The sequence below is a fragment of the Schistocerca americana genome, chromosome 5 (assembly GCF_021461395.2).
Source record: "Schistocerca americana isolate TAMUIC-IGC-003095 chromosome 5, iqSchAmer2.1, whole genome shotgun sequence".
Taxonomy (NCBI): domain Eukaryota; kingdom Metazoa; phylum Arthropoda; class Insecta; order Orthoptera; family Acrididae; genus Schistocerca; species Schistocerca americana.
In genome coordinates, this window is record NC_060123.1 from 435,376,407 (window position 1) to 435,403,136 (window position 26,730).

The 26,730-nt window shown below is 37.4% G+C and overlaps 1 protein-coding gene across 1 annotated transcript in view; it reads right to left on the minus strand.

The window, feature by feature from the left end:
- Positions 1 to 26,730, minus strand: part of LOC124615735 (protein madd-4-like) — a 325,617-nt gene that overhangs the window by 200,085 nt on the left and 98,802 nt on the right. Inside the window, exon 9 of the mRNA XM_047143810.1 lies at positions 23,087 to 23,275. Coding sequence (XP_046999766.1) covers positions 23,087 to 23,275 — 189 coding nt within the window. The remainder of the gene's footprint in view (positions 1 to 23,086; positions 23,276 to 26,730) is intronic.

A 26,730-nucleotide genomic window follows, 5' to 3' on the forward strand; every position in this document is an offset into this window, starting at 1 on the left:
GGACATTTACTTTGCTTCTTGAACTCAGCAAAAATATATAAACAGAACAACTAACTGACCTGTCCCTATCAAAATAATGCAACTGAGAGAAGGTAACATCGCAATAATAAGAAATACCTTGAGAATAAAGTATAGTAAGTCTGTTATGGCTTCCCTTTTACTGTTTATCCTCAAAGCAACAATGCAAATTATATCAAATGCTCCTGCTCTCATGGGACTGTCAGACCATAATTCTTGACCATTTCACCATTTCTGCTCTAGTCAAAACGAAACAAAAGAGTAATGTAGTACTGCTAATAAATAAAGGGTACTCAGGTCATGTGATTCCTAGGTCGGAAAAAATGGAAAGGAAAGAAAAAATAGATTCGTGCAGACTGTCAGTCCATGTCCAACTACTGCAGGGTTAATGTTCTTTGTATGTCTTCCAATCAAGACACTGACCATTCCTTTTAACCATAATTTCAAGTTCTTTGCTGACTCTGACAGAATTACAAGGTCATCAGCAAACCTCAAAGTTTTTATTTCTTCTGCCTCAACATTAATTCCTTCTCCAAACTTTTCTTTGCCTGCCTTACCACTTTCTCAATGAACATACTGAGTAAATTGGGGATAGGCTACAACCCTGTTTCACTCCTTTCTCAACCACTACTTTTTCATGTCATTTGATTCTTGTAACTGATGACACTTGCAGTATTTTGCTCCCTGTATTTTACAAGTGTGAATCAAATATAAATCAGAATTTTTGTTTTATGCATCTTTTTGTAAACAGAGAGCAGTATAATCCCTGCTCATTGTTGCTTTCATTTCCAGTGATTGTTCTCCACAGCCAGAATGTTGCAGTACTGTTTCTTTAGTCAGAATCGCAATGTCAGAGCAAGAGGTACCATCATCTGTTATGCAACACATCATAATCAGGTTTCTCACAGCAGAGGGCATAAAACTATCCAAAATTTTTAAAAGATTTGGTGTACGGTTCAAGATGCAAGTGTATGTGTGGCACAAACTGTTTTTACAATGATGAGGCACAGTTGAGAATCCATCTCACCAATGTTGTCTGAGGACCAGTATGAATGAGGAGAATATTTGCAACAGACTTTTGTTGATTTTAAAGAAGTTCTTCTCATCAATTTTCTCCATGAACTCAGTACTGTGAATACTGCAGACTACTGCCGAATTTTGGACTAAACAAATCATCGGAAAAGGCATTCATTTCCGATACAGGATGTGATTGTGCTTCATGACAACACTCGACCCCGCACAGTTGCCCAAACTCAACAAAAAATTCTAGAATTATTCTGGACTACACTAGAAATCATCCTTACATCCGAACTTGACACCCTGCAGTTTTCATTTGTTTTGACCACAAAATGAAACAGTCAGAGAAAATAGGAAACTATACAGAAAAATAAGTTCATGTGTATGAGTTTTTCTGAAGCTTAAATAAATTTATAAAAAATTCCATTTCACATTTTATTCACCTTTGCCCTTCTGCTACCTTCACAATTTCATAGAATTTTTCCTGTTAACAATATTATACACTTTCTCTAAATCTACAAAAGCCATAAAAGTAAGTTTGCCTTTCTTTAACCTATTTTCTATGATAAGTCATACGGTCAGTATTGCCTTGTGTGTTCCAGTAGTTCTCCGGAACCCAAATTGATCTTCCCTAAGGTCGACTTCTGCCAGTGTTTCCATTCTTCTGCAAATATTTTGTGACAGTAGTTTACAACCGTGACTTATGAAACAGACAGCCTGGTAATAGCTCACATCCCACATAAAACAATTTACAAATCTCTTCCTTAGTTCTATCAAAATTCATTTTGCTGTTAACAAACCTTTCACTTCTTCAAAAGCTCTTTTACCCAGACATATTGCAATTGTCATTTTCCTCACACAGCTTCACTTTTCATCACTACGCTCCCAAAGTAACAAAAAAAATATTACTTGTTTCAAATTGTTCCTTTCCAATGATACTATGACAGGACTGTGCGTTTTGATTCTCATTAGTTTGGTTTTTTTACATTTGTCTTCGTTCTACGCTGAGGTGACAAAAGTCAAGGGATACCTCTTAATTTTGTGTTGTATCTCCTTTTGCCCAGCATAGTGTAGCAACTAGACATGGCCTGGACTCAACAAGTTGTTGGAAGTTCCCTGCAGAAATATTGAGCCATGCTTCCTCTACAGCCATCCATAAGTGTGAAAGTGTTGCTGGTGCAGGATTTTGTGCACAGACTGACCTCTCAATTATGTGCCATAAATGTTCGATGGGATCCATTTAGGTGGTCAGGGTGACATAATCATTCACTTCAATTGTCCAGAATGGTCTTCACACTGATCGCAAAGAATTGTGACCTGGTGACATGGTGCATTTTAATCATTTGCTCGAATTGTCCAGAATGGTCTTTCAAACCAACTGCTAATAATTGTGGGTCAGTGACATGGTGCATTGCCATTCATAAAAATTCCATCATTGTTTGAGAACATGCAGTCCATGAATGGCTGCAAATGGTCTCCAAGTAGCCGAACATAATTATTACCAGACAATGATCAGTTCATAAATACAGCCCACACCATTATGGAGTCACCGCAAGCTTGCGCAGTGCATTGTTGACAACATGGATCCGTGGCTTTGTGGAATCTTTGTCACACTCAATCCCTACTAGCAGCTCTTACCAACTGAAACTGGGACTCATCTGACCAGGCTGTGACTTCCAGTCATGTAGGGTCCACTTGATATTGTCACAACCCCAGGAGATGCATTGCAGGCAATGTTGTGCTGTTAGCAAAGGCACTCATTTTGGTCGTTTGCTGCCATTGTCCATTGACACTAAATATTGCTGCATTGTCCTAATGGACACCTTTGTCATATGACTCACACTGATTTCTGTGGTTATTTCATGCAGTGGTGCTTATCTGTAGCACTGACAGCTTTACAAAAATGAAGCTGCTCTCTGTCTGCATTGTTCTTGGTGAGAGGTAAGGCCTGAAATTTGGTATTTTTGGCACACTGTCGACACTGTGGATCTCGGAATACTGAAATCCCTAATGGTTTCCAAAATGGAATGTCCAATGTTTCTAGCTCCAACTACCATTCCATGTTCAAAGTCTGTCAATTCATGTTGTGTAGCCAAAATAACATCAGAAACCTTTTCACGTAAATCACCTGAGTACAAATGATAGCTTCATCAAGGCAATACCCTTCAATACTGCCATATGTATATGTGCATATCACTATTCCATGACTTTTACAACCCCCTCTATCACAAATTGTAGTTCTTATGATCCTGTTATCAATGCTTGGTGTTCCTTTCTCCTTCCACTATTATGTCACTTATTTCCTAAAAAAAGGTTTTATTCCTAAATTTCTCAGAATCAATACTGAAAATCATTGGTGACAAAAATCTAACACCTCTTTGAATAGTCAGATTGCCTATCCTTGCTACACTTTGTCTTTCATACAGTTCCTTTATGTACCTTCTGTCCATAAAAGTCTCAACAACATAATTAAAAGTCTTGAGGAGGCTGGAGCAGTCAACTCTGTGAGTCATGAGTTATGGTCAGTGATACAATTTAGCGAACTGGTAATTCACACTGGACATATATAGTAAACTGTTTGCATTTAATGGACTTAAATTAAAAGCAAATAAATCCAATGTACAGAAAAGAAAACATATCTCTGTTTGGGCTAAGATACATCAGGCTGGAACCTTATTATAGGTGCACTCTGAAAACACTTAAAAAATGGGCACAAGTCTTCCATGGTAATGTAGAATTCAAAATTTGTTTGAAGTTCTGATAGTTGGCAGGAACTATCAAATAACACAAGTCCTTCATATTTTAACCCATTTATTATCTTCACACAGATATCAAAAATTTAAATTAGAAGGAATTGTAACAAATCAGCCAGACCACGAGTCTCTGGTACAGTGTAAAGGTTAGTAATTAGTGCACAAAAGGTGAAAAAGTTTGAGCAAAGCACTAGGCTATTACAAGATGCTCTGCAAAAGTTTGACGGTTATTGAACACCGATAACATAGGCATTTCTTTTTGCTCCAGTCTAGCAGATAGCACATCCTCCACTACAGATTGAAAAGTGTCATTTGGGAACATTTACATTTTCATTGAATACAATTAAAGCAGAGCAAACAATATTTTACTCATTTCAGCAGTTACAGGCAATGACGAGTGGCGTAATTGAAAAAGTCCACTTAAATAAAAGAGACAGCTACAAAAAATTTCACTGAGTTCCTATGATGAGATGGGCAGAAAAATAAATGAAACAGATTAACTATCTTCGTTTAACTTCCTGCAGTTTTAGCATAACATGTGATGCACATACATGAAAGTGGATAGGCTGTGTGCCAATGGGTTTTCATTGTATACAGCCATTACTTTTGGAACATGTCACAAAGGGAAATATCGCATCCATAAAAGATAAATCTTAGAATAATTAAACTTGTGCCTCTTTCCTCCACAGAAAACAAGATTTACTGAATATTCTATGAGTACAATGCATTTGCACCTTTGAAACAGCATAATAAGCAACTCTCTACAAGCATTTATTACACTTTACAAGTATATATTAGTAGTGGAAGTAAAATATTACCTCATCTATCATCCAAATAACTTTCCACTGGGTGCTACAAAATAGTCTCAGTAGATGAATATGTTTAAAGATGCTTACATCAAACAAGTCTCATATACTTTCAGTTTCCCTCCAGAAAAAGAGGAGAGTAAACATAATGATGTTGCTCAGAAGAATGTTTGCATATTGCAGACAACTTAAGGGGTTTACTTAATGAGTTAAGTTAAGGAGTGCACATTTGTAATAACCCTCATATTAAACATTACACATTTTTGTAAATTACTTTTATGCTTACCAATTGCACTAATATAGATATGAAGGCTTTGTTTTCATTAAGTACCAGCTGTGGTGTCTGTATTGTTGGTGCCTTTACACATAAAGTCATTCCCAAGTTGTTAAGTTAGCATGAGCAATACATATTTATTGGCTATATAGTGTATAATACATATTTATGTGACTCTAATTTAGATGAACTCTTTAAGTAAGTTTCTTATATTAGACGCAATGAGAACACATTGCAAGAGAGCTACATTTGAGAAATCAAATCAAAGACTGCAAATTTTTGATATCCCCTAATTTATTATCCCACATTATTCAGATTCTATAGATTTCTGTGGGACTTCTCTGCCCGTTGCTGAATCTCATAGTTCAAGTATCTAAAATAATGAGGTGAGGTACATATGAGGCTAATCATGTAGATTGTGTTTAAGAGCACTGAACCACCTTTTTTTGAAACAGTTAGTTCCCTTTTTGAATATTCATTTTATTAGATGTGTTTTATTTCTGAGATTACATGCCAATTTAAACTAAAACTGTAAAACATTCTGCCACTAATAAAGTTTTTAGTAATTTTCAATATTTTTAATCACACAGTCATGAACTACTGAACTAGTTACACTCAATAAGCAGTGGCTAGCATCATGATAGCAACATTATCATGAAGTTATACCCATGAAACATTAAAGGCATTGGGAACCATTCTGGTTAACGATCACTCAACCATGACTGATAATTTACATGAATTGGTCATGAGACGAGTCTTAGGGTCTCAAATATGCTAAACAGGGTAGATGTTAAGGGTGATGGGGCCCACACAGGCACCCTCATATCTATGGAATGTTCCTAGAGGCATTCTGACACATATCAGTAGTAGCAAGGCACTGCATAGTAAAGCTGAAATTATGGGTTGCCTGTAGGACTCTGTAGGCAAACAACCTTATATATGATTGATCACTAGGTTCCAATATTGTTCACTAGTGACAGCAGGCCCATCAAGCAGAATATCTTCACCTGTCTGAATGATGTCCTGTTTTGTCAAGCAGGAAAATTACCTCATTTAATTTTCCACATTCTCTTACATTGTCATTGTTTTTACTATGTGAATTGTTGCTCATCAGCCAGATGACCCGAACATTCAGTGGCACTGTTTGCATAATGAGCACTGTAAATTGCGGTGAGTATAGATTCATGCCTGAATTAGTGTCTTCTGTATCCCCTTGCAATGAGGTGAATCTAGATGGTATTGCTGCCACCTGATCCCTGTAGTGCAGCAATTAACTGGCAGGTGATTCACTCATGGTGCATCTTTTAAGGCAGTGGCACCTTGTTTGTCCTTGGAAATTGATTGCCCCATGTATTGGACATCATCAAATAGGCCACTCCTAAATGTGCTGACACTGTACACCTTGCCCGTCCTGTGCTCAGCTGCCAAGCCAATGATCAGTACAAGCCATGACAGCATCCTAGTCATGTGGCACAATGAACTATTTACTCCCTTTGGTGTGCTAACAGGAGTGCTCCCTTTACAAAACATTAGTGAACTCTTGATTCCATTGATCGTGAGTGTGTATGTTCTCATATGATTTCTCTCCTCCTCTTCTACTTCTTCTTCTTCTTCCTCTTCTTCTTCTTCCTCCTCCTCCTCCTCCTCCTCCTCCTCCTCCCCAACCTCTATTACTCTTTCTTTTAAATTCTTTGGAATTTTATGCCCTCCCCCCCCCCCCCCCCCCCCCCCAATTACTTCTCTGCTTCCCATATTCATCAGTAATTTTCCATTTGTTATCAAACTTGCTGATATAATTGTTTCAGACATACTACTGAAGTCCACAGTAATATCTATGACAGGAAAGCACAAAAAATTTATTGAAATATTATGAAATGAGGCAAAATAAATCTTTTACAAAATTACGCTTGTCAAGTTAATAACAAATTACGTGCACAAGCGTAAATCTGTACCTTCTGACTTTCCTCATCAGTCAGGCACTTTCTTGTCATATGATGATCTAATATATTAAATGAAACTTCCTCTGATGTTTCATAAGAATGATCTTCAAAACAAGCATAATTTAAAGAAGACTAGACAAGAAGACATGATAAGTTTTACTCAAACAGCAGAACTACTTAATGGCAATGGAGTAATTTGCAATGCTCTTTTTTTTTCTGTAGGTACACAATCCCATTGTCTTCAACCTGTACACTGTTTTGATGCAACATTTTGTGCTCCTCAATTTTGTCCAGACCTCTTCATCTCTGCATGAATTACTGCAACCTAAATCCATCTTAATCTACTTTCTGTGGCCAAGCCTTGATCTCTCTCTCTATAATTTTTATCTCTCACACTTTCCTCCATTCACGTTGCACCATGGGAAGGTGAGACAGACTCCTAGAAATTGAGGAGATATAAAACCCAACAAGAAAGAAAGATTGTTTAAGAACTGAAATGGGGGAACATGATTTATCCTCATGTTCCTATCTTCTGCCTGTGAAAAGTTTTTCCCCTTGACCCACTGTTGCCACAACATTACTTACAGTGTCATATCACCCACCACAAAGAAATGACTGAAGGCTTCTGAATTTTACTGATTTCTGCTAACTGAAGTCTGAGGACTGACAGTGAAGGAAACAACCAGAGGTTTTTTTTTTTTTTTTGGGGGGGGGGGGGGGGGGGGGGGGAGGGGAATTTGAAATTTACTGGTACATCCCACCAGTAATTTTGTTGTTTTGCTTGATACAATCTATTATCTAAAAAAGAAAAAATAATTTGAGAATAAGCCTTCTACAAGTGCCTTATAATACTATGCCCATCTAAATTTAAAGAAAAAAAGACAACTGTCAAATGTACCTATCTTGGTGACAGAATACCGTACAGAATTTAAACTTGACTTCAATCACCCAGTCAGTGAGTTTCCTTCACTCAAAGGAAATGCAAGTTAAAACTTTAACAAAAACATAATTCTAGAGAGGGTTATTTTCTCAACACTTAATTATAAACACTACAATGATACATTTAATTTATAGTGGCAATTTTTTCTTTAATATAATCCATTTAAGTAATATTTTCCAATATTGCTTCATTTTTATTAACCCTCATTACAAAATTATAAAATTTTCTAAATCTATGTAGACAAAATTGCAGAAATGTTGTTTACGGGGCATGGCTTTGGCAGTTCTGTCAGAGACAGAGTCATATTGGTATGACACTGCCTCTATTACCAAATGATGATTCTTTGATGCTTTAATATGAGGTATATCAAGCCATCCTTTCTTTTAGCTATGCTGTGACATATGCTTCTTATTTCCCCCATTTCAATTCATTACCAATTTGTTCGACCCATACAGAAAGAGAAAGTAAATTCTTTGTTGAAAGAGAACAATATCTACTCATAGATGAAATGTTTTATAACTGAAACGCAAAAATCTGGAGGTCATCATGGCTCTGTTGAAACGAAATGTTGCTAATATTAAAATGCTGTAGTAAAACAATGAAATTACAACTAAGCATTTCTCAAATTTAAAAAAAATGTTTTATAATAGTCAAAATATAATGTTAGTAAGAACAATGACTAATATCAAAATACTCTTCTATAGTTTTCCTGTGAGCATGAGGAAGTCACTATTCCACAAAGGATTTCTGTAGTCTTACAGAGGTTGTTATTAAGTGGGAGTACTGGTTGATAAGTAGAGAGGAACAGAGGGTAATGTCATTGTAATGTGTAAGGGGGGGGGGGGGGGTCAAATGAAATGAGACAAGTGGAAAAAACAGTAAGTAAATTGTTTTTCATTTCAAAAGTAATTGCCATACTGCTAATGCATTTATCCCACTGTGAGAGACAAGACTGTTGATTCCTTCATGGAAAAATGTTCATGGTAGCCTTCAGGCTCATAACTGCACCAATCTGTGTATCTCTTCATGCAAAGAAAATTGCTGGTCATGACTGTCTTGCTTCAGGGCCACAAAAAATTTGAAATCACATGAGGAGAGATCAGGACTGTGACAGTATTACGATGTGTATGGGGCTGTTTAGACTAAGCTGCGGAAGTTTCAGTGGGAGCCTTTACACATACTCCCTACAGTTCTGATCTCTCCCCACGCAATGTCCATGTTTTTGGAGTCCTGAAGAAATACATTCATGGCTATCAATTTGCTTCACACAAAGAAATGCACACATGGGTGCAATCATGGTTCTATAGGCAACCACAAACACTTCTCCCTGAAGGCACTGACTTCTTTCCATCAATCTAGTTTTCATTTGTCTGCCCCTTATACATTTGTCACTGTGTAGATGACATATCTTGCATAAACAACTTAAACTATATGAACGTTTGCACTCATAGATTAGTGCATATTATGCAATGGCAGTATTATAAATGGTTAGTGCTTTATTCAATTATTTTATTTGTTCTTCAGCAGCAAGAACAGATATAAATTGCACTTTTGAATGGATTGCTGAACTATCAGTTTTAATTTGCTTCAAACTGTATGCTGTTTTCCACTTTTATATCATGAAATTTACTTAACGCCAGGAAGAAACAAAATCTAGGCACTTGGCAACTGATTTAACAAAATATCACAACTTTTAAATTTGTTTATTCTTATGCAGGTTATCCTTGTACTATATATTACCGACTTGAAATGGTACGAGACCTCTTCACTCACATATTAAATAAATAAACTATGCTAGTTATGGGCTTGTAGTGTACACGAGTGTTTATTCACAAGTATCCTATAGTGGGATATCAAAACTGCTGGCTATTATGAGATAAATACTGTTCTCAGGACTATTCATCTGTAAACACACTAAAGAAATTGAAGCTGGCTATGGAAAGCCTGAACACAATGTGGGAAGTACCTTCCAAAAGACAATATATTGCTGCATGTCTTCATGTATGTAACAGCACATCCACAAATAAACGCATGTGCTCTCTCTCTCTCTCTCTCTCTCTCTCTCTCTCTCTCACACACACACACACACACACACACACACACACACACACACACACACACACACACACTCTCTCTCTCAACAAACTTTCGATGTCATATTTTATTCAAGTATCATTTATCAATGTCTTTAGCATTTGTCAGGGATTTGTCTTTCTGCTTACTGTTTAGATGATTTCCATTCTACTCTAGTCTCCTCTCTATAAAACAGCAGTTTTCTCTTGTGTTACAGGCCTTGTTTTTTACACTGTATGTGTCAATCTTTGTCTTCACCAATGTGAGTTAAGTTCAGCATTTCCATTATCATTCTTCTCCAAACCTTCTTCTCTTGCTTTTCCTTTTTTAACAGCCGAAGGTAGTTATCTGCCTCTTGCCTGTAGAACCTCAACTGGCTCTCTTGCTGAATTTTTGAATTAATCTTCATTTTACAATTTTAGCTACCTTCACCTTTAATTGTAGTATCAATTTTTGAATGCTTTATTTCATTTCACAAGGATCTCTGCAGCAAATGGAAATACTGTTTTTATATTTCTTCTGGCAGTTTTGGAGGAAAATTGGTTCTACACTCTCTCTCAGCCTACAGATGAGAATGTGATAATGTGTAACGTGGACAAGTCAGTCCACTTGAGTTTTCATTCTTCAGATCACTTCCTCACTCGTCCAATCAGTACTATAAACAGAGCTATAATGTGTTGAAACATATTAATTGAAATCGTTTTTTGGGTTAACTGCAATGGAAAAGGGGATATTACCAAACATGTAGCTAATCTGGAAAATTAATTGTAGACCTAAATGAAGAATTAATGAAACATGACAAGAATACATTGTCTGAAAGAATATTTAATGGCTGAATTTTATCTACACAGAGAAAATTATCAAATTTCATGAATAAAATACAAAAGAAACAACTCCATTTCTCATTTCTAACACATGAAAAGGGAATGGAATAACAGTCACTATCAAGATGCCAAATGAGTAAGTGAATCAAAAATTTTCTTATTAGGGAAGGTAAGTTGCTACTCACCATACAGTGGGAGTCACGATAGGCACAACAAAAAGATTCACACAATTATAGCTTTTGGCCATTAAGTTCTTTGTCAGCAATAGACACACACACACACACACACACACACACACACACACACACACACACACACACACACACACGTGCAAACGCAACTTGCACACACACGTCTGCTGTCTCAGAAAACTGAAACCACACTGCAAGCAGCAGCACCAGTGCAGGATGGGAGTGGCGACTGGGTGGGGGTATGGAGGAGGCTGGGGCGGGGAGAGGGAGGGATAGTATGGTGGGGGTGGCAGACATTGAAGTGCTGCAGTTTAGATGCGATGGAGGGCAGGAGAGAAGGTGAGGAAAGGGGGGGGGGGGGGGGGGCAGGCTTAAGTTGCGGAAAGGAGAGAAATAACAAGAAATTAAAAGACTGGGTGCGGTGGTGAAATGATGGCTGTGTAGTGCTGGAATGGTAACAGGGAGGGGGGTGGATGGGTGAGGACAGTGACCAACGAAGGTTGAGGCCAGGAGAGTTATGGGAACGTAGGATGTATTGCAGGGAAAGTTGCCACCTGTGCAATTCAGAAAAGCTGGTGTTGGTGGGAAGGATCTATATGGCACAGGCTGTGAAGCAGTCATTGAGATGAGGGATATCATGTAGGTAGTATGTTCAGCAACAGGGCGGTCCACTTGCTTTTTGGCCACAGTTTGTCAGTGGCCATTCATGCGGACAGACAGCTTGTTGGTTTAGTGACCGGACTGGAGTAGGTGGTGGTAGGAGCATGTATGGGAAAAGTCTTGCAGCTGGGTCTATTACGCGGGTATGAGTCATGAGAGATTGGGAGCAGGAGTTGTGTAATGATGGACGAGTATGTTGTTTAGGTTCACTGGATGGCAGAATACCACTTCAGGTAGTGTGGGAAGGATAGTGGGCAGGACATTTCTCATTTCAGGGCACGATGAGAGGTAATCGAAACCCTGGTGGAGAATGTAATTCAGTTGCTCCAGTCCCGGATGGTACTGAGAGCTCCTCTGTGGCCGGACTGGGAGGCTTTGGGAGGTGGTGGGAGACTAGAAAGATAAGGCACAAGATATTAGTTTTTGTACATGATTGGGAAGATAATTACGGTTAGTGAAGGCTTCAGTGAGACCCTCGGTATATTTTGAAAGGGACTGCTCATCACTGCAGATGCGATGACCACAGGCGGCTAGGCTGTACGAAGGGACTTCTTGGTATGGAATGGGTGGCAATTGTCGAAGTGGAGGTATTGCTGGTGGTTAGTAGGTTTTATATGGGCGGAGGTACTGATGTAGCCATCTATGAGGTGGAGGACAAAATCTAGGAAGGTAAGTACTCAACCCAGTCGAGTAGGACCAGACGAAGCAAATGGGGGAGAAGTTATTGAGGTTCTGGAGGAATGTGGATAGGGTGTCCTCACCTTCAATCCAGATAGCAAAGATGTCATCAATAAATCTGTACCAGGGGTTTAGGATTCTGGATTTTTAGGCAGGATTCCTCTAGATGGCCCATGAACAGGTTGGCACAGGATGGTGCCATGCGGGTGCCCATACCTATACCCCAGATTTGTTTGTAGGTAATGCCTTCAAAGGAGAAATAATTGTGGGTGAGGATATAGTTGGTCATGGCGACTAGGAAGGAGGTTGTTGGTTTGGAATCCATAGGGCATCTGGAAAGGTAGTGTTCAATAGCAGTAATGCCATGGGCATTAGGAATGTTAGTGTACAGGGAGGTGGCATCAGTAGTGACGAGCAGGGCACCATGTGGTAAAGAGACAGGAACTATGGATAGTTGGGGAAGGAAATGGTTGATATCTTTTATATAGGAGGATAGGTTCTGGGTAATAGGTTGAAGGTGGTGGTCTATGAGAGTAGAGATCCTCTCAGTGGGGGCACAGTAACTGGTCACAATGGGTAGTCCTGGGTGATTGGGTTTATGGACTTTAGGAAGCATGTAGAAGGTGGGGGTGTGGGGAGGGGTAGGGGTAAGTAGAGAGATGGACTCTGGGGAGAGGTTCTGGGATGAGCCTAAGGATTTGAGTAGTGACTGGAAATCCTGTTGGATTGCTGGAATCGGGTCAATGTGGCGGGGTTTGTAGGTGGAAGTATCTGACAGCTGACAGAGTCCTTCTGCCAAATAATCCTTGCAGTTCAAAACAAATGGTGGAGCCTTTGTCTGCAAGTAGGATTATAAGGTCAGGATCAGTTTTTAGATGGTGGACTGCGGTTCTTTCTGTGGATGTAAGGTTAGTTTGCATGAAGGATTTGGGGAATGATGGTGAGGCAAGGTTCGAGGTTAAGAAATTCTGGAAAGTTAGCAGAGTTCCAAAGGCCTCACCTTTTGCCCCATAATCAAATTCAATTCCAAAGGCCTCACCTTTTGCCCCACTCCCAAATTCAATACTGCAAGACCTTCTCTCCTTCTCCCAGTCCCTACAGTGGAAACACTTTTTGGCCACCAATCTGAGCAAGCAGACTCTACCAAAGACCAATACTGAACCTTGTCTAACTCAGTTCACTCCTCTATCCAACCGTGATCCACCACATGAGTCATGTTGTCAGTAGCACTACTGTTCAAAAACAGTAGTGCTACTGACAACGACTCATGCATATGATGTTATTTATATATATTTGATGACGCTGGTGCTGATTTTGCATTTAACATTTGATGATGCCACTTTGGCTGCAGTACATTAGGACTTTCTTTTTATGAAACAGATGTAATGATTGTCATTATAGACAGAAACTGGTAATCTGTTAACAAAAAGTTTGTGACCATAGACATAAATTAATGGAAACATTTTCTCGCTGGGCCAGCTGCTCTACTTGAAGCTACACTGATAGAAATAAATGATACTCTGATAGTGATGCTATTACGCATATCACTCCAAACAAACAGTACTTTGTTCCTTATAGTTAATTTGTTGTTCGCGAAGTGACTTCATTGGGAAAACAAGGTATTAATAGGTGTGAATTTGGCAAAGGAACAGCTGAATTTGAAAATAGCGGGAGTAATGAATACTACATTGCTAGAATGCCTGATGCAAGTGTTCATTTGTTCACAGCCACAGCTGATGCATACAATGGCAGCAATATAACATTTTTATTATAAAGTGTTAGGACTCAGGAAAATCCAGTGGCGACATTATTACATGCTATATGAAAGAGCAGCTGTACATGTTAAATATGTATGTCATCAGGCTATGAAAGAGCATCAAGTGAACTTAATGGCATCCCCTCAAACACTGCAAGCATATCACGAAAGATTTGGTCATCAAAATAAACAACATGTCAAAACATCTTGAAGAAATGTGACATCAACGTACAAGGTTGCAAGGTGAATTTTCTTATGGTTATGCATTGTGAAAGATGCACAGAATACCATTCAAAAAATGAGTGAACACTCCACACTTACTGGCAAACTAATCCACACAGATGTCAATGGACCAAAGAGTAGAGTGTCATGTGGAAGCACTTTATGTAGCCTTTATAGATTTCAGTCAATTACACTACTGGCCATTAAAATTGCTACACCACTAAGATGACGTGCTACAGACGCAAAATTTAACCTACAGGAAGAAGATGCTGTGATATGCAAATGATTAGCTTTTCAGAGCATTCACACAAGGTTGGCGCTGGTGGCGACACCTACAACATGCTCACATGAGGAAAGCTTCCAACCGATTTCTCATACACAAACAGCAGTTGACCAGCGCTGCCAGGTGAAACGTTGTTGTGATGCCTTGTGTAAGGAGGAGAAATGCGTACCATCACGTTTCTGACTTTGATAAAGGTCAGATAGTAGCCCATCGTGATTGCGGATTATCGTATCGTGACATTGCTGCTCGTGTTGGTCGAGATCCAATGACTGTTAGCAGAATATGGATCGGTGGGTTCAGGAGGGTAATACAGAACGCCGTGCTGGATCCCAACGGCCTCGTATCACTAGCAGTCGAGATGACAGGCATCTTATCCGCATGGCTGAAATGGACCGTGCAGCCACATCTCGATCCCTGAGTCAACAGATGGGGACGTTTGCAAGACAACAACCATCTGCACGAACAGTTCAACGATGTTTGCAGCAGCATGGGGTATCAGCTCACAGACCATGGCTGCGGTTACCCTTGATGCTGCATCACAAACAGGAGTGCCTGCGATGGTGTACTCAATGACGAACCTGGGTGCATGAATGGCAAAACGTCATTTTTTTCAGATGAATCCAGGTTCTGTTGACAGCATCATGATAGTCACATCCGTGTTTGGCAACATCGCGGTGAACGAACATTGGAAGCATGTATTCGTCATCGCCATACTGGCGTATCACCCGGCGTGATGGTATGGGTGCCATTGGTTACACGTCTCAGTCACCTCTTGTTCGCATTGACGGCACTTTGAACAGTGGACGTTACATTTCAGATGTGTTACGACCAGTGGCTCTATGCTTCATTTGATCCCTGCGAAACCCTACATTTCAGCAGGATAATACAAAGCCGCATGTTGCAGGTCCTGTACGGGCCTTTCTGGATACAGAAACCGCTCGACTGCTGCCCTGGCCAGCACATTCTCCAGATCTCTCACCAACTGAAAAAGTCTGGTCAATGGTGGCCGAGCAACTTGCACATCACAATAAGCCAGTCACTACTTTTGATGAACTGTGGTATCGTGTTGAAGCTGCATGGACAGCTGTACCTGTACACGCCACCAAGCTCTGTTTGACTCAATGCCCCGGCGTATCAAGGGCGTTATTATGGCCAGAGGTGGTTGTTCTGGGTACTGATTTCTCAGGATCTATGCACCCAAATTGCGTGAAAATGTAATCACATGTCAGTTCTAGTATAATATATTTGTCCAATGAATAACCGTTTATCATCTGCTTTTCTTCTTGGTGTAGCAATTTTACTGGCCAGTAGGGTACATCAAAGTTTCTTTCTGAAATGCAAAAATGAAGTGAATGAAGCTCAAACCAATGAACATGCTATTAAACAGTTTATATGTGATGGAGGCAAATGAAATAATAATAAGAGCATTACAGCAGTTACTCATAGATAAGGGAACAGAATTACTGATTTCTCCACGCTACATCACTGAACAAACTGGTGTGGGGCAATGTGAAAATAGAGCTATTGTTGAAGCTGCATATTTGATGCTGAACACAAGTAAATTACCAAGAGAATTGCGGACAGAAGCTTGCAACATAGCAGTCTATATCCTAAATCATACTGGAAGGTCTTCAGTTCCAGTCAAAATCACATGTGTGTTGAGGTACAATAAACCAGAAGGAAAACTCTATCACTTCAGAATTTTTGGCACAGGTTGGTACATTCACATCACAAACATTTTCATTCAAAGTTTGAAAAATAAAGCTATTTTTTAAAAATTTGGTAAGTATTTCATTGGTAAAATGGATTTACAGTCTGGATTCATTCTGAAAGGAAAGCAACCTCGAGTCATGTCATAATATGTAACCCAGAAGTAGTTTGTAGTTTCTGTAGTGATCATGATAAATTTGAAATATCTCTTCAAGAATCTCAGGACAGATACAGTTGGATATGGCCTCCAATGCAGAAGGCTATCTGCTTCCAGAGGAAGTCTAAGTGAAGAAAAATTTGGTGTACATGATTCTAGAGGAATTCATGTGTGAAGTGATGGTAACAAAGAAACAACAGAATTCCTAAAAACAGAAGCTTCTGAATTTTCTGAAAAAAATAAACTGGAGAACAGAAGAAAATGAAGAAAACCTGCCTGGATGGAAAGTGAGTTCTTGATGCTAACCGAAGTTGGTGCTGATGAACAAAAAGTTCCAAACCTTTTTATGAAGTGCTGCAGTCAAATGAGAAACAAAAATGAATGCAAGCTATTAATGAAGAAATTTAATCACCTAACAGAAACAATATAAGGATCTTTAATTGGATATCCTATGAATGTCAAAGTATTACAGAACTGCTGGGTTCCATATCAAAAAGTTATGGCTGACGGAAGTACTTGCTTCACGGCCCAATTGATTGCTAAAGAGTAAATTCGGGAAGCAGGAACTGATCATGAAGATGTATTTACACATGTTGCACATTATGAAACCATTCACAGAAGATTATGGTAAAACAACTTGATGTGAAGACAACTTCTTTGAATGGAATGCTTGAAGGTGAAGGTTTTGAAGATAATACGGGCTGAGTATCTCTCTTGAAACAAATCTCTAGGGTTAAATGAAACAACAAGTTTACTGTTACCAGTCACCGTGACTGGTAACAGTAAACTTGTTGTTTCATTTAATGTCAGTAACAGTCACGGTAAAGCCTAACCTAAAAATGTTCGCATTTAAAATCTCTAGGGAATCAGACAAGCACCACATTGTAGGAACAATTTATGGGAGCCATGGGGAAGATGCATTTTCAAAACAGTACTGCAGATCCTTGTCTGTTTTAATGCAAACACAATGAAAATTAACATGGACAGGGACTGTGGATAGGTGGCACTAAGTGAGTATGCGGCTCACCAGGAGGTGTACCAAGATAGTGGATAACATCAGAAGTTCACTGAGGCTTTTTGCGGATGATGCTATAGTATATCGAGAGGTTGTAACAATGGAAAATTGTACTGAAATGCCGGAGGATCTGCAACGAATTGCCGCATGGTGCAGGGAATGGCAATTGAATCTCAGTGTCGACAAGTGTAATGTGCTGCGAATACACAGAAAGAAAGATCCTTTATCATTTAGCTACAATATAGCAGGTCAGCAACTGGAAGCAGTTAATTCCATAAATTATCTGGGAGTAGGCATTAGGAGTGATTTAAAATGGAATGATCATATAAAGTTTATCGTCGGTAAATCAGATGCCGGACTGAGATTCATTGGAAGAATCCTAAGGAAATGCAATCCGAAAACAAAGGAAGTCGGTTACAGTACACTTGTTTGCCCACTGCTTGAATATTGCTCACCAGTGTGGGATCGTACCAGATGGGGTTGATAGAAGAGATAGAAAGGATCCAACAGAGAGCAGCACGCTTCGTTACAGGATCATTTAGTAATTGCTAAAGCATTACGGAGATGATATATAAACTCCAATGGAAGACTCTGCAGGAGAGATGTTCAGTAGCTCGGTACGGGCTTTTGTTGAAGTTTCAAGAACATACCTTCACCAAGGAGCAACCAGGATATTGCTCCCTCCTATGTATATCTCACGAAGAGACCACGAGGATAAAATCAGAGAGATTAGAGACCACACAGAGGCATACCAACAATCTTTCTTTCCAAAAAAATACGAGACTGGAATAGAAGGGAGAACCGATAGAGGTACTCAAAGTACCCTCCGCCACACACCGTTGGGTGGCTTGCGGAGTATGGATGTAGATGTAAATGTAGATGTAAATAGTGACCGGAATGCAATAAACACTGTGTCTGGGTGGGCATGTTGGTTAACGTAACTGCCTAATAAGAAGGAGATCCTAGGTTAAAATTGCGGTCCAGCACACACTTTCACTCATCACCACTGATTCCGCATAAAGTCTCAATGCAGCTGACATCAATAGTCACTTCCCTTTCCTTTCTTCCCCCTCCAACTTCAATTTACATAATAAAGAAAGTAGACTTTATGTAACAATTTATATTGATGAAGGCCTAATTGTTGTCATTAAAAATGAAGAAATTATAGCTTTCTGAACAACTGACAATGTGAATTTGATATAACAACAGGTATTCCTGGCAGTTCCCTTCGCATAAAAACAAAGCAAAATGGAGATGGAACAATTGTAACAAGTCAAGAACAATATACAAAACAACTACTGAAAAGATTCCAAATGTCAGCATACAATATGATCTCAATTGTCATTGGATGTGAAGAAAATACTGAGGACTGGAATCAAGTGTAACACATATTCCAGTATCTGAAAGGCACATTAAATTATGGTACTAGTAATGACATAGAATAACATTTGAAAATTTACAATGAACTACTTTCACTAATGACAAACAGACAAGGCATTCAACAACTTACACTGTGGCAAAGTACGCTGGTGGAGCAATATCATGGACAAGTCAGTTGCAAGAGGTAGTGGCTACAGATACCACTGAATCATAAATTATTTCAGCAAGTGAAGGAGCCAAAGAAGCAATTTGGTTGTATTGCTTACTAAGTGGATTAATATATCTAAAAACACAGATGATGTGACTTACCGAACGAAAGTGCTGGCACGTCGATAGACACACAAACAAACACAAACATACACACAAAATTCAAGCTTTCGCAACAAACTGTTGTCTCATCAGGAAAGAGGGAAGGAGAGGGAAAGACGAAAGGATGTGGGTTTTAAGGGAGAGGGTAAGGAGTCATTCCAATCCCGGGAGCGGAAAGACTTACCTTAGGGGGAAAAAAGGACAGGTATACACTCGCACACACACACATATCCATCTGCACATACACAGACACAAGCAGAAAATGTCTGCATTAAAACTACCAATAAATCCTGAATATCATCAACAGTCAAAATGCAGAGGTCTAACACTACTACATTTGTGAAAGACTCTGAATGGTGAAATTATGTTAGAAGATATTGCTGCAAAGAACCACTTGGCTGGTCTTCTGATGAAGCCACTTGAATGAGTTTGGTTTAATTTGTTAAGAGCAAAGATGAAATTGCAATAGCCGAACTTTATAATTTTTTAACAATTTTAAAACAAAATAACAACAAATGAAAAGATTTACTAGATTACATTTATATGGCATAATCACAAATGCTATTATTAAGTTTGCGCAGTTAATGTATTAAGTTTCTATGATTGTTTTGTCTTTTGGTAATATATACCTAGATGTCTTCCTCCAATAGGATCTGTGAACATGATGAATGAAAAAAATGAATGACAATCTATGGATAGAACAACTACTGGAGTTATATTAGCCTTAACACTGTTAAGCTTCAGTTGTCTGAGAAATATTTTACATGTACCCGCTTGAAGCACCTTCAGTTTTCAGAGAAAATTTGTTGTTGACTATATAAGATACAAGTGCCATGTGTCATATACATGCTAGCATGGAACATATGACAGGGGATACATTATGTACTCAGCAGCTCTTAACTTGTAACTGCACTGTTCTGAAACATCATAATGATTCACTTCTCCATTTTTTCCAATTCCTGCATAAAGTTAATGTTTATTATCACTTAAATTACACACATCATTCACTTTTAGTTACTCATTAGTATAATTAATTTAACTATCACCAACCAGCTGCTGACACCTGGGTGCTATTTTCTGCCTGTAACATTTTTTGTAATTGATTTTTCCTTAAATTTGGCTCAGAGACTAGATAAACCAAAACAAGATGAGATCAGAGTTGAACCTCATTTGCAGCATGCTAGTGGCTGATTCAAATTTCTATTTTACAGTATTACTCACAGGCATACGTGACTGAATAGCAAGAAAATTGATCTATGGAACTTCCATAACTGCCTGTCAATCAATAACCACATTTCGTGTCATAAGAGTTGCACTGTCATGCTCCATAATTGGACATAGTGCACATCTAGTCTCAGTAGTTATGTAGAAAAGCTATTGAAATATTTAATTTCTACAAATGTACACCAAATGCCAAACAGAATGCAGGCAGAGCAGTAGTATAATTAGTCATGCACTGCCATTGCTGTCTCCAGTATGCAAGGGTGGTAAGTTTTGTCTCAAGGTGTTAAAAGGCTGCAATGAAGTAGCGCAAATTATTACTACTAATTTCACCTGCTAGCAATTATAGCATTAAATTTTGTTGTAGTGTGAAACTCCATGCCTGCAAAGGAAATCAAACTGCTATTTTCATTTCTGCAAATGCATTCCAAAGTGATTGAGTAACATCTGCACTATTAAATTGCTTTTAATAATACATTAAAATAACAGCCTCTGGAATTCCTAAGAATAAGCTAAACTGCATTCAGTATGTAACTAATAACATATAAAACAATACCAGTTTTGCTTAACTCAAAGATAGTGATAAAAGCTACCTTGGCTGCAATTACTTATGAAACAAAAATTCATCTCAAAAAATATCATGCTTGTAGCTGTTTCTGACTCTATGTGGCATCATTAGTAGTGTGAACGATAATCTGAAAGAACTGTTTCACAATAAGATAAACATTCAGTAATTCTGAAATTAAGAGATTTGTTGTTGAAATAGGTGTTTAACAGTCTTCTATGACTAATTAAAAGTGAAAACAAAACATGAAACTCAGATAGAGTTCAAATGCTAAGTTACTTGCTCAATATAAATAACAATGACCTTAAACGTACTACGAATACGTCTGTGCACTCTGCAGTTCAACATGAATATACATTTTCGGAATGCAAGAATATCAGCAGAATTGAAGAGGTACATTAGTTTTGGATTGGGGTACATTGCCAAAGAAAAATGTAATTATATCCAGAACACAATGGAGTACCAGCATATTACTTTTATAAATTCTCACAGGTAACATATCGTAACTAACCATATACCACATTAGAAAGAATTGTCTTCTCTGTCAAACGTATTGTTACAAGAAATGAATAAAATAATTGAAAAATGGGGTATTTTGGAATATAAAATATTATAACCAATGGGAAATCACATAATATCACTGAGGAGAGATTCAAATGTTGTTAATACATGTAGTGGCAAAAGATATGGAGCACGGAAAGGGCAAAATATAATAATAAAAGATCTAGAAGAAGAGGCATCATCCAGCAAAATGCTGCTCAAAATTTTGCTTACACATATTTGCTTGCTTCTTTGTTGAAATTTTGAATATTAGAAGACAACCACATTCTATTCCTTTTTCAATGAATTGACACAGTTTTCTACTACTTACATATTTGCTTGCTTCTTTGTTGAAATTCTGAATTTTAGAAGACAACCACATTCTATTCCTTTTCAATGAATTGACACAGTTTTCTACTACTTTCATAATTTTTGTAAATATGGAACTAAGTGTATGACTCACAATAATTAAATATTTTATAAACTGTGCAGCCATAACATTACGACCACCCTATGTTTTTTGAATGGGAACACTTGCATCAGACCAAGAGCATGTGTCATGGTAAAATAAGTAACAGCTGTTGAAGATAAAGAGGAGTGGCTTCATGTGCACAGAATGGGTAAAACTGTTGATTTAAGTGATTTTGACATAAAGCAGACTGCGATGTTACTCTGTTGTGATTTAATACACGGAAAGTGGTGGCACTAGTACAGCATTCACATTTTGCCATCATCTGCATCTATCAATAATGGATTGGATAAATGAATGATGTGATGTCCCCCTTAGCACCATTGTTCTCCAGTGACATATGGCTGCTGCAGAAGGAGCCATAAAAGTTGTGGCCACTTTATGAAAGACATGTCTGTTCCAGCACTTAAGGTATTTTCCATCACGGCAGTCCTTCATTCAAGACTGAATTAAAATACTCTTAATTCCCACTGATGCTTTGGCACTGAATTCACAACACATCAGTCATTCTGAATACTGATAAATATCATCAAGCACCCATTCAGAGTTTACATTTGCATGCAAAAAGTGAACCCAAGTGCTATAGGGCAAATGATCATATATTCTGGTTTTTAAAAAATTTAAAAAGTCATGCAAAATAATATTTACATGGGAAAAATTGCTGCACACTTTCAGAGAAAAATTTGTGAAATTCTGTATTCATCTAACTGGAAATGAAACATCTGCTATGGCTGGAGAGAAATGTACACAAGAAATGTGTTAAAAATTGAGACGTGCAAAAAACATTTTCACACTAAACAATATTGCAATTTCAAAAATGTGCTTTAATAATGTAGTCAGTGCAATTTATCATTTCCCAATATACATTAAAACAAGAACTTCAATAGCATCCACCAGAAAATATTTACAAGCCATTGCCCAAGGGAAAAACTGTGATTGCAAGATATTGTAGACGCTACAGAGGAAAAAGGTAGTTATGAATTTTAAAGAAAAATCTATATTAAAATATATAGAAGGAAAAAGAAACAAACTACTGAAAGTAAAAATTCACTAACACACATATCCCAGAAAAGGTGAGTTCTACCAATACCTAGCCAATACATAAACAAACAATTTACTACCTTCTAATAAGCACCTTTGGCAGTAAATACTTAATAGACTGAATATACCTGTAGTTCTCTCAGCAAACAAAAACAAATTAATTCAAGCTATAACAATCAAATTATTATTTTTCCTTAACAAAGAAGATAAACACATCAGCCTTTTTCATATCGCCTTTCTTTACCTGAGTTCATCATTGCACGGATCTAGTTTACATTTTTCAATTTCTGCTGGTTTCTTCCCATGGCATTGGGCATCTGGCACTCTAGCATAGGTCTTGACGAACTCCAGATATGTCTTGCAATGAACTTCTCGCTTCCGAACCCCTACACCACACGTCACACTACAGGGTCCCCACTTCTTTGCCATGAAACTGATATAACAAGGATATGGCTTGTAGCAGTCTCTAGGACCACAACTTTTATTAAGTATATGAGCAAATGGTAACAAATGACACAGGTAAGAGTGAATAATCCTAATTTTCCATGTACTTTCACAAGCTGGATGATAACTTAGCTATGTTCAATAACTTGTCTATAGTGTGTGTACTTTCTGTATTATTCCAGGTATTAGTATATTAAATTATTTGTTTATCAACTAATGAAGTGACTTCATACATTACTTAATGATACAACAATTATATCACCCTGTCTGGTATAGATTAAAGCAACTATATTTAAAGTTTCAGTGTAAAATCACTTATGCATTTACCTCCCAATTCACAAAAGTATAAAAAGATCTTGATTCTGCATAAGCCACAAAAGAACCTTTTTTGTGAAAATTTAGTTATTTGTGTTCGTGTGAATATAATTATTGATAGGTGCTCCATGAAGCCCTAAGCAAAGAAGGAAAAGTGTAGCACAGCATGTTAAAATATATTTACTCGGTTATTAAGCAAATGTTCTTTTAGGCACACATATTCTTTCAAAACTCACACAGCAGAAATGGATGAATGTTGTCAACTAAACATAATTACAGTTGCATTTCAACAATCTTTTAAATTATTATCATCTATGAAGTCATGATAATCTTGTCAATGTTACATCTTCACATAATTCATTAATATCTTATTTTCACCTGCACGGTAAAATACACACAACAGGCATGCTAGCTAAACTATTATTAGGTTTGTAATGTAACAAGCTTCTTACATAGTACTCTCTAAAGGAAAGGATTCTCTTCCTATGAGTACAGGGTTCTGACACTATGACTAAAATGTAACAGAAATAAGATTTTCTCTTCTTTAATACACATTTTAAAACATATGTCAGTAATTCAATACAGTCAATGATAGGTATAACACACTCAAAGATAAAAATTAACTTGCAGTAGTTTGTCTGCAGTGAATTTCACAGTAATTCACAAATCAGATTGGTTTCTGAATCCATTACTTATTAGGTACAGTTATCTATTTTTCACACCTGTCTCTTGTAGCACATACTTTAAGTACTTTGGAGTAACAAGTAAAGACTTGCATGTATTACTTAATTAAGTAAGTGGTAAATGATAAGCCATGTGGAGTAACAGCTGAAAATCTGATTTAGAATCATTATTTCTGCTATTATCAGTCTGTCATCTACTCATTACAATTACTCGCCTCAGGGCATACCAGGAATTGTATTCTCTATATGTGAAAACATGCATGAAATTACATATGTGTTGCCTCACAGCATTTCTTTTTTTTTCAGGGGCTGAAAATAAAATAATACTATGTGGCGTTCCACAGTCTAAAGCCATAAGAATTTATAAACTTAGTAAAATTATTCAGTTTAGAACATAATCAAGAACTTATCTCCTAAATACTTATAACAATATTGGACAATTTGCAAGAAAATACAATTCAACAGGGATGCATATCTGCATTTATCAAAACAAACTGACCACTTAAAGTTGGTTATTCATACTAATGGCAACAGCACAATGACTTACTCTCTTATTAGCACAAATTTACTACAATCATTCCTAGCCTGCAAGAGAACATGCTTATGTCTCTACCTCATGAAGAACTAAAGGAATAGAAACTATGAGACATAAGTTACATCTAGCACAAACTATTAATTTCTCTTACTTGATCCTACATCTAAAAAATCACAGAAAGTTAGCATATGTAATGTTAAATTCATCACAGTCTTTAGTTTTTCAGAAATTAAAATTGATGGTACCATCAGCTTGATTGCTGGAGCACCTGCAGATTTTTTTAATGAGTATTTCTTAAGTAAAACTCATTTTCGCATCTCTCCTCTGAATGTACTGTACTGTACTGTACTGTACTGTATAGTGTATATACTCATCAAATTTCAATGTTTTTTCATGCAATAATAGAATCATTAGTTTTAAAAAAAACATTATACAGAGGGAGATACATACACTGTTAATATCAAATTGCTCTGGAACCACTGAATATACCAAAATAAAGTGATAGTACTGATAAGGATAATATTGTGCTGTACTGACTGCATCTGTAAGTTTTTTTATTTGCAAAGTTATTGAAAAAAACGTATCCTTTCCTTAAAAGTGTTTGAAAACCATTGAAAAGGGGAGTATAGTGATGTGATGTTTGCCATGGTCCACAGTGAGTTTTTTCACAAACATATATCCATACTGTGATAAATATGAAAACAAAGGCTGCTGACGAAGTGGGGTTTACGTTGCTCCACCCCGTAAACTTTGGGTAAAAGTGTAGAATCTGCATTGTACAAGCCCTTTTGACCTTCATATTTAGTATATTCCTCACCTCTGTTTTGAGGAAACTTTCACTGAAAAGGATGGCCCACTTAAAGGATCAAAAACAACATTAAAACTGACAGTCAGATTTTTTTAAAAATGCACAAGTAAAAACCTGTGATCTGCTACCTTCACTGCTTTCCTTAACAATTGAGGTTAACAGTCAATATGAGACCCTAGATATAAGATACTTTTTTCATGCAGCTGTGTTAGCTTGTAACAGGCAAACACAGCATCCAGATAATATGATGGATTAGTTTAAAAAATAATATACAAACAAAACTTAAAAAATTTCATTAAATATCTTAATTATAAAATACTATTCAAGCTAAGTGTATGTAGTGAGTAAGGAAATAGAAAAGCCCACACCATCCACAAAAAATATTATCAAATATCTCAAAACATTAGAAAGTAAATAACAATACTGAAGTTTTGAGACTAATAGTTTCGCCCTTGTAAGTTCTCAAGGAAAGAGCAAATAACTGTCTGAGAAAATGTTCAATATCACTACAGCCACTAACTAACAGGAAACAGAAATAAGGATTCAGATGAAAGAAGACAAGGAAGTAAAGCCATAGTTCTAAGATAAGAACTAGAATGTAGCAATATCTATCAAAAATGTGGACACCAGGAGCTGAGATTGATGTTTCCTTTCATTTACTAATTAGTTGGAGTGTGATATTGTTTCTTGTTTGGTATTTCCAGAAACTTACAGAAGTGTCTATAATTTAAGAGTAACCAAGTTTTATCCATAGGTACCTGGAGAATTAACTACCATTTAAGAATCTGGCCCTTAAGCTAGTTTGCAGAAGTGAAAAACTTTAGTTGTTTAGTAAGATTTGTCTTCTGCGTAAGCAGAGCCTTCTGAAGCTGTGCCTTGGAAAACTAAACATCGGGCTGGTGTGTAAGTTCACAGCATTTTTCCATATTATATTGGAACAAATAAGCCCTCGGTCACAAATATTAAGTGAAAATTGACCTGGTTTTGACGCTACTATGAGCATTGTCTTCAGAATTAGACTAACTGTTCTAAAACATATTAGGTATATAGTACATGAATAAAATTAAAGTTTGTACTGACTGGAAAAGATGCAGTACTTACAA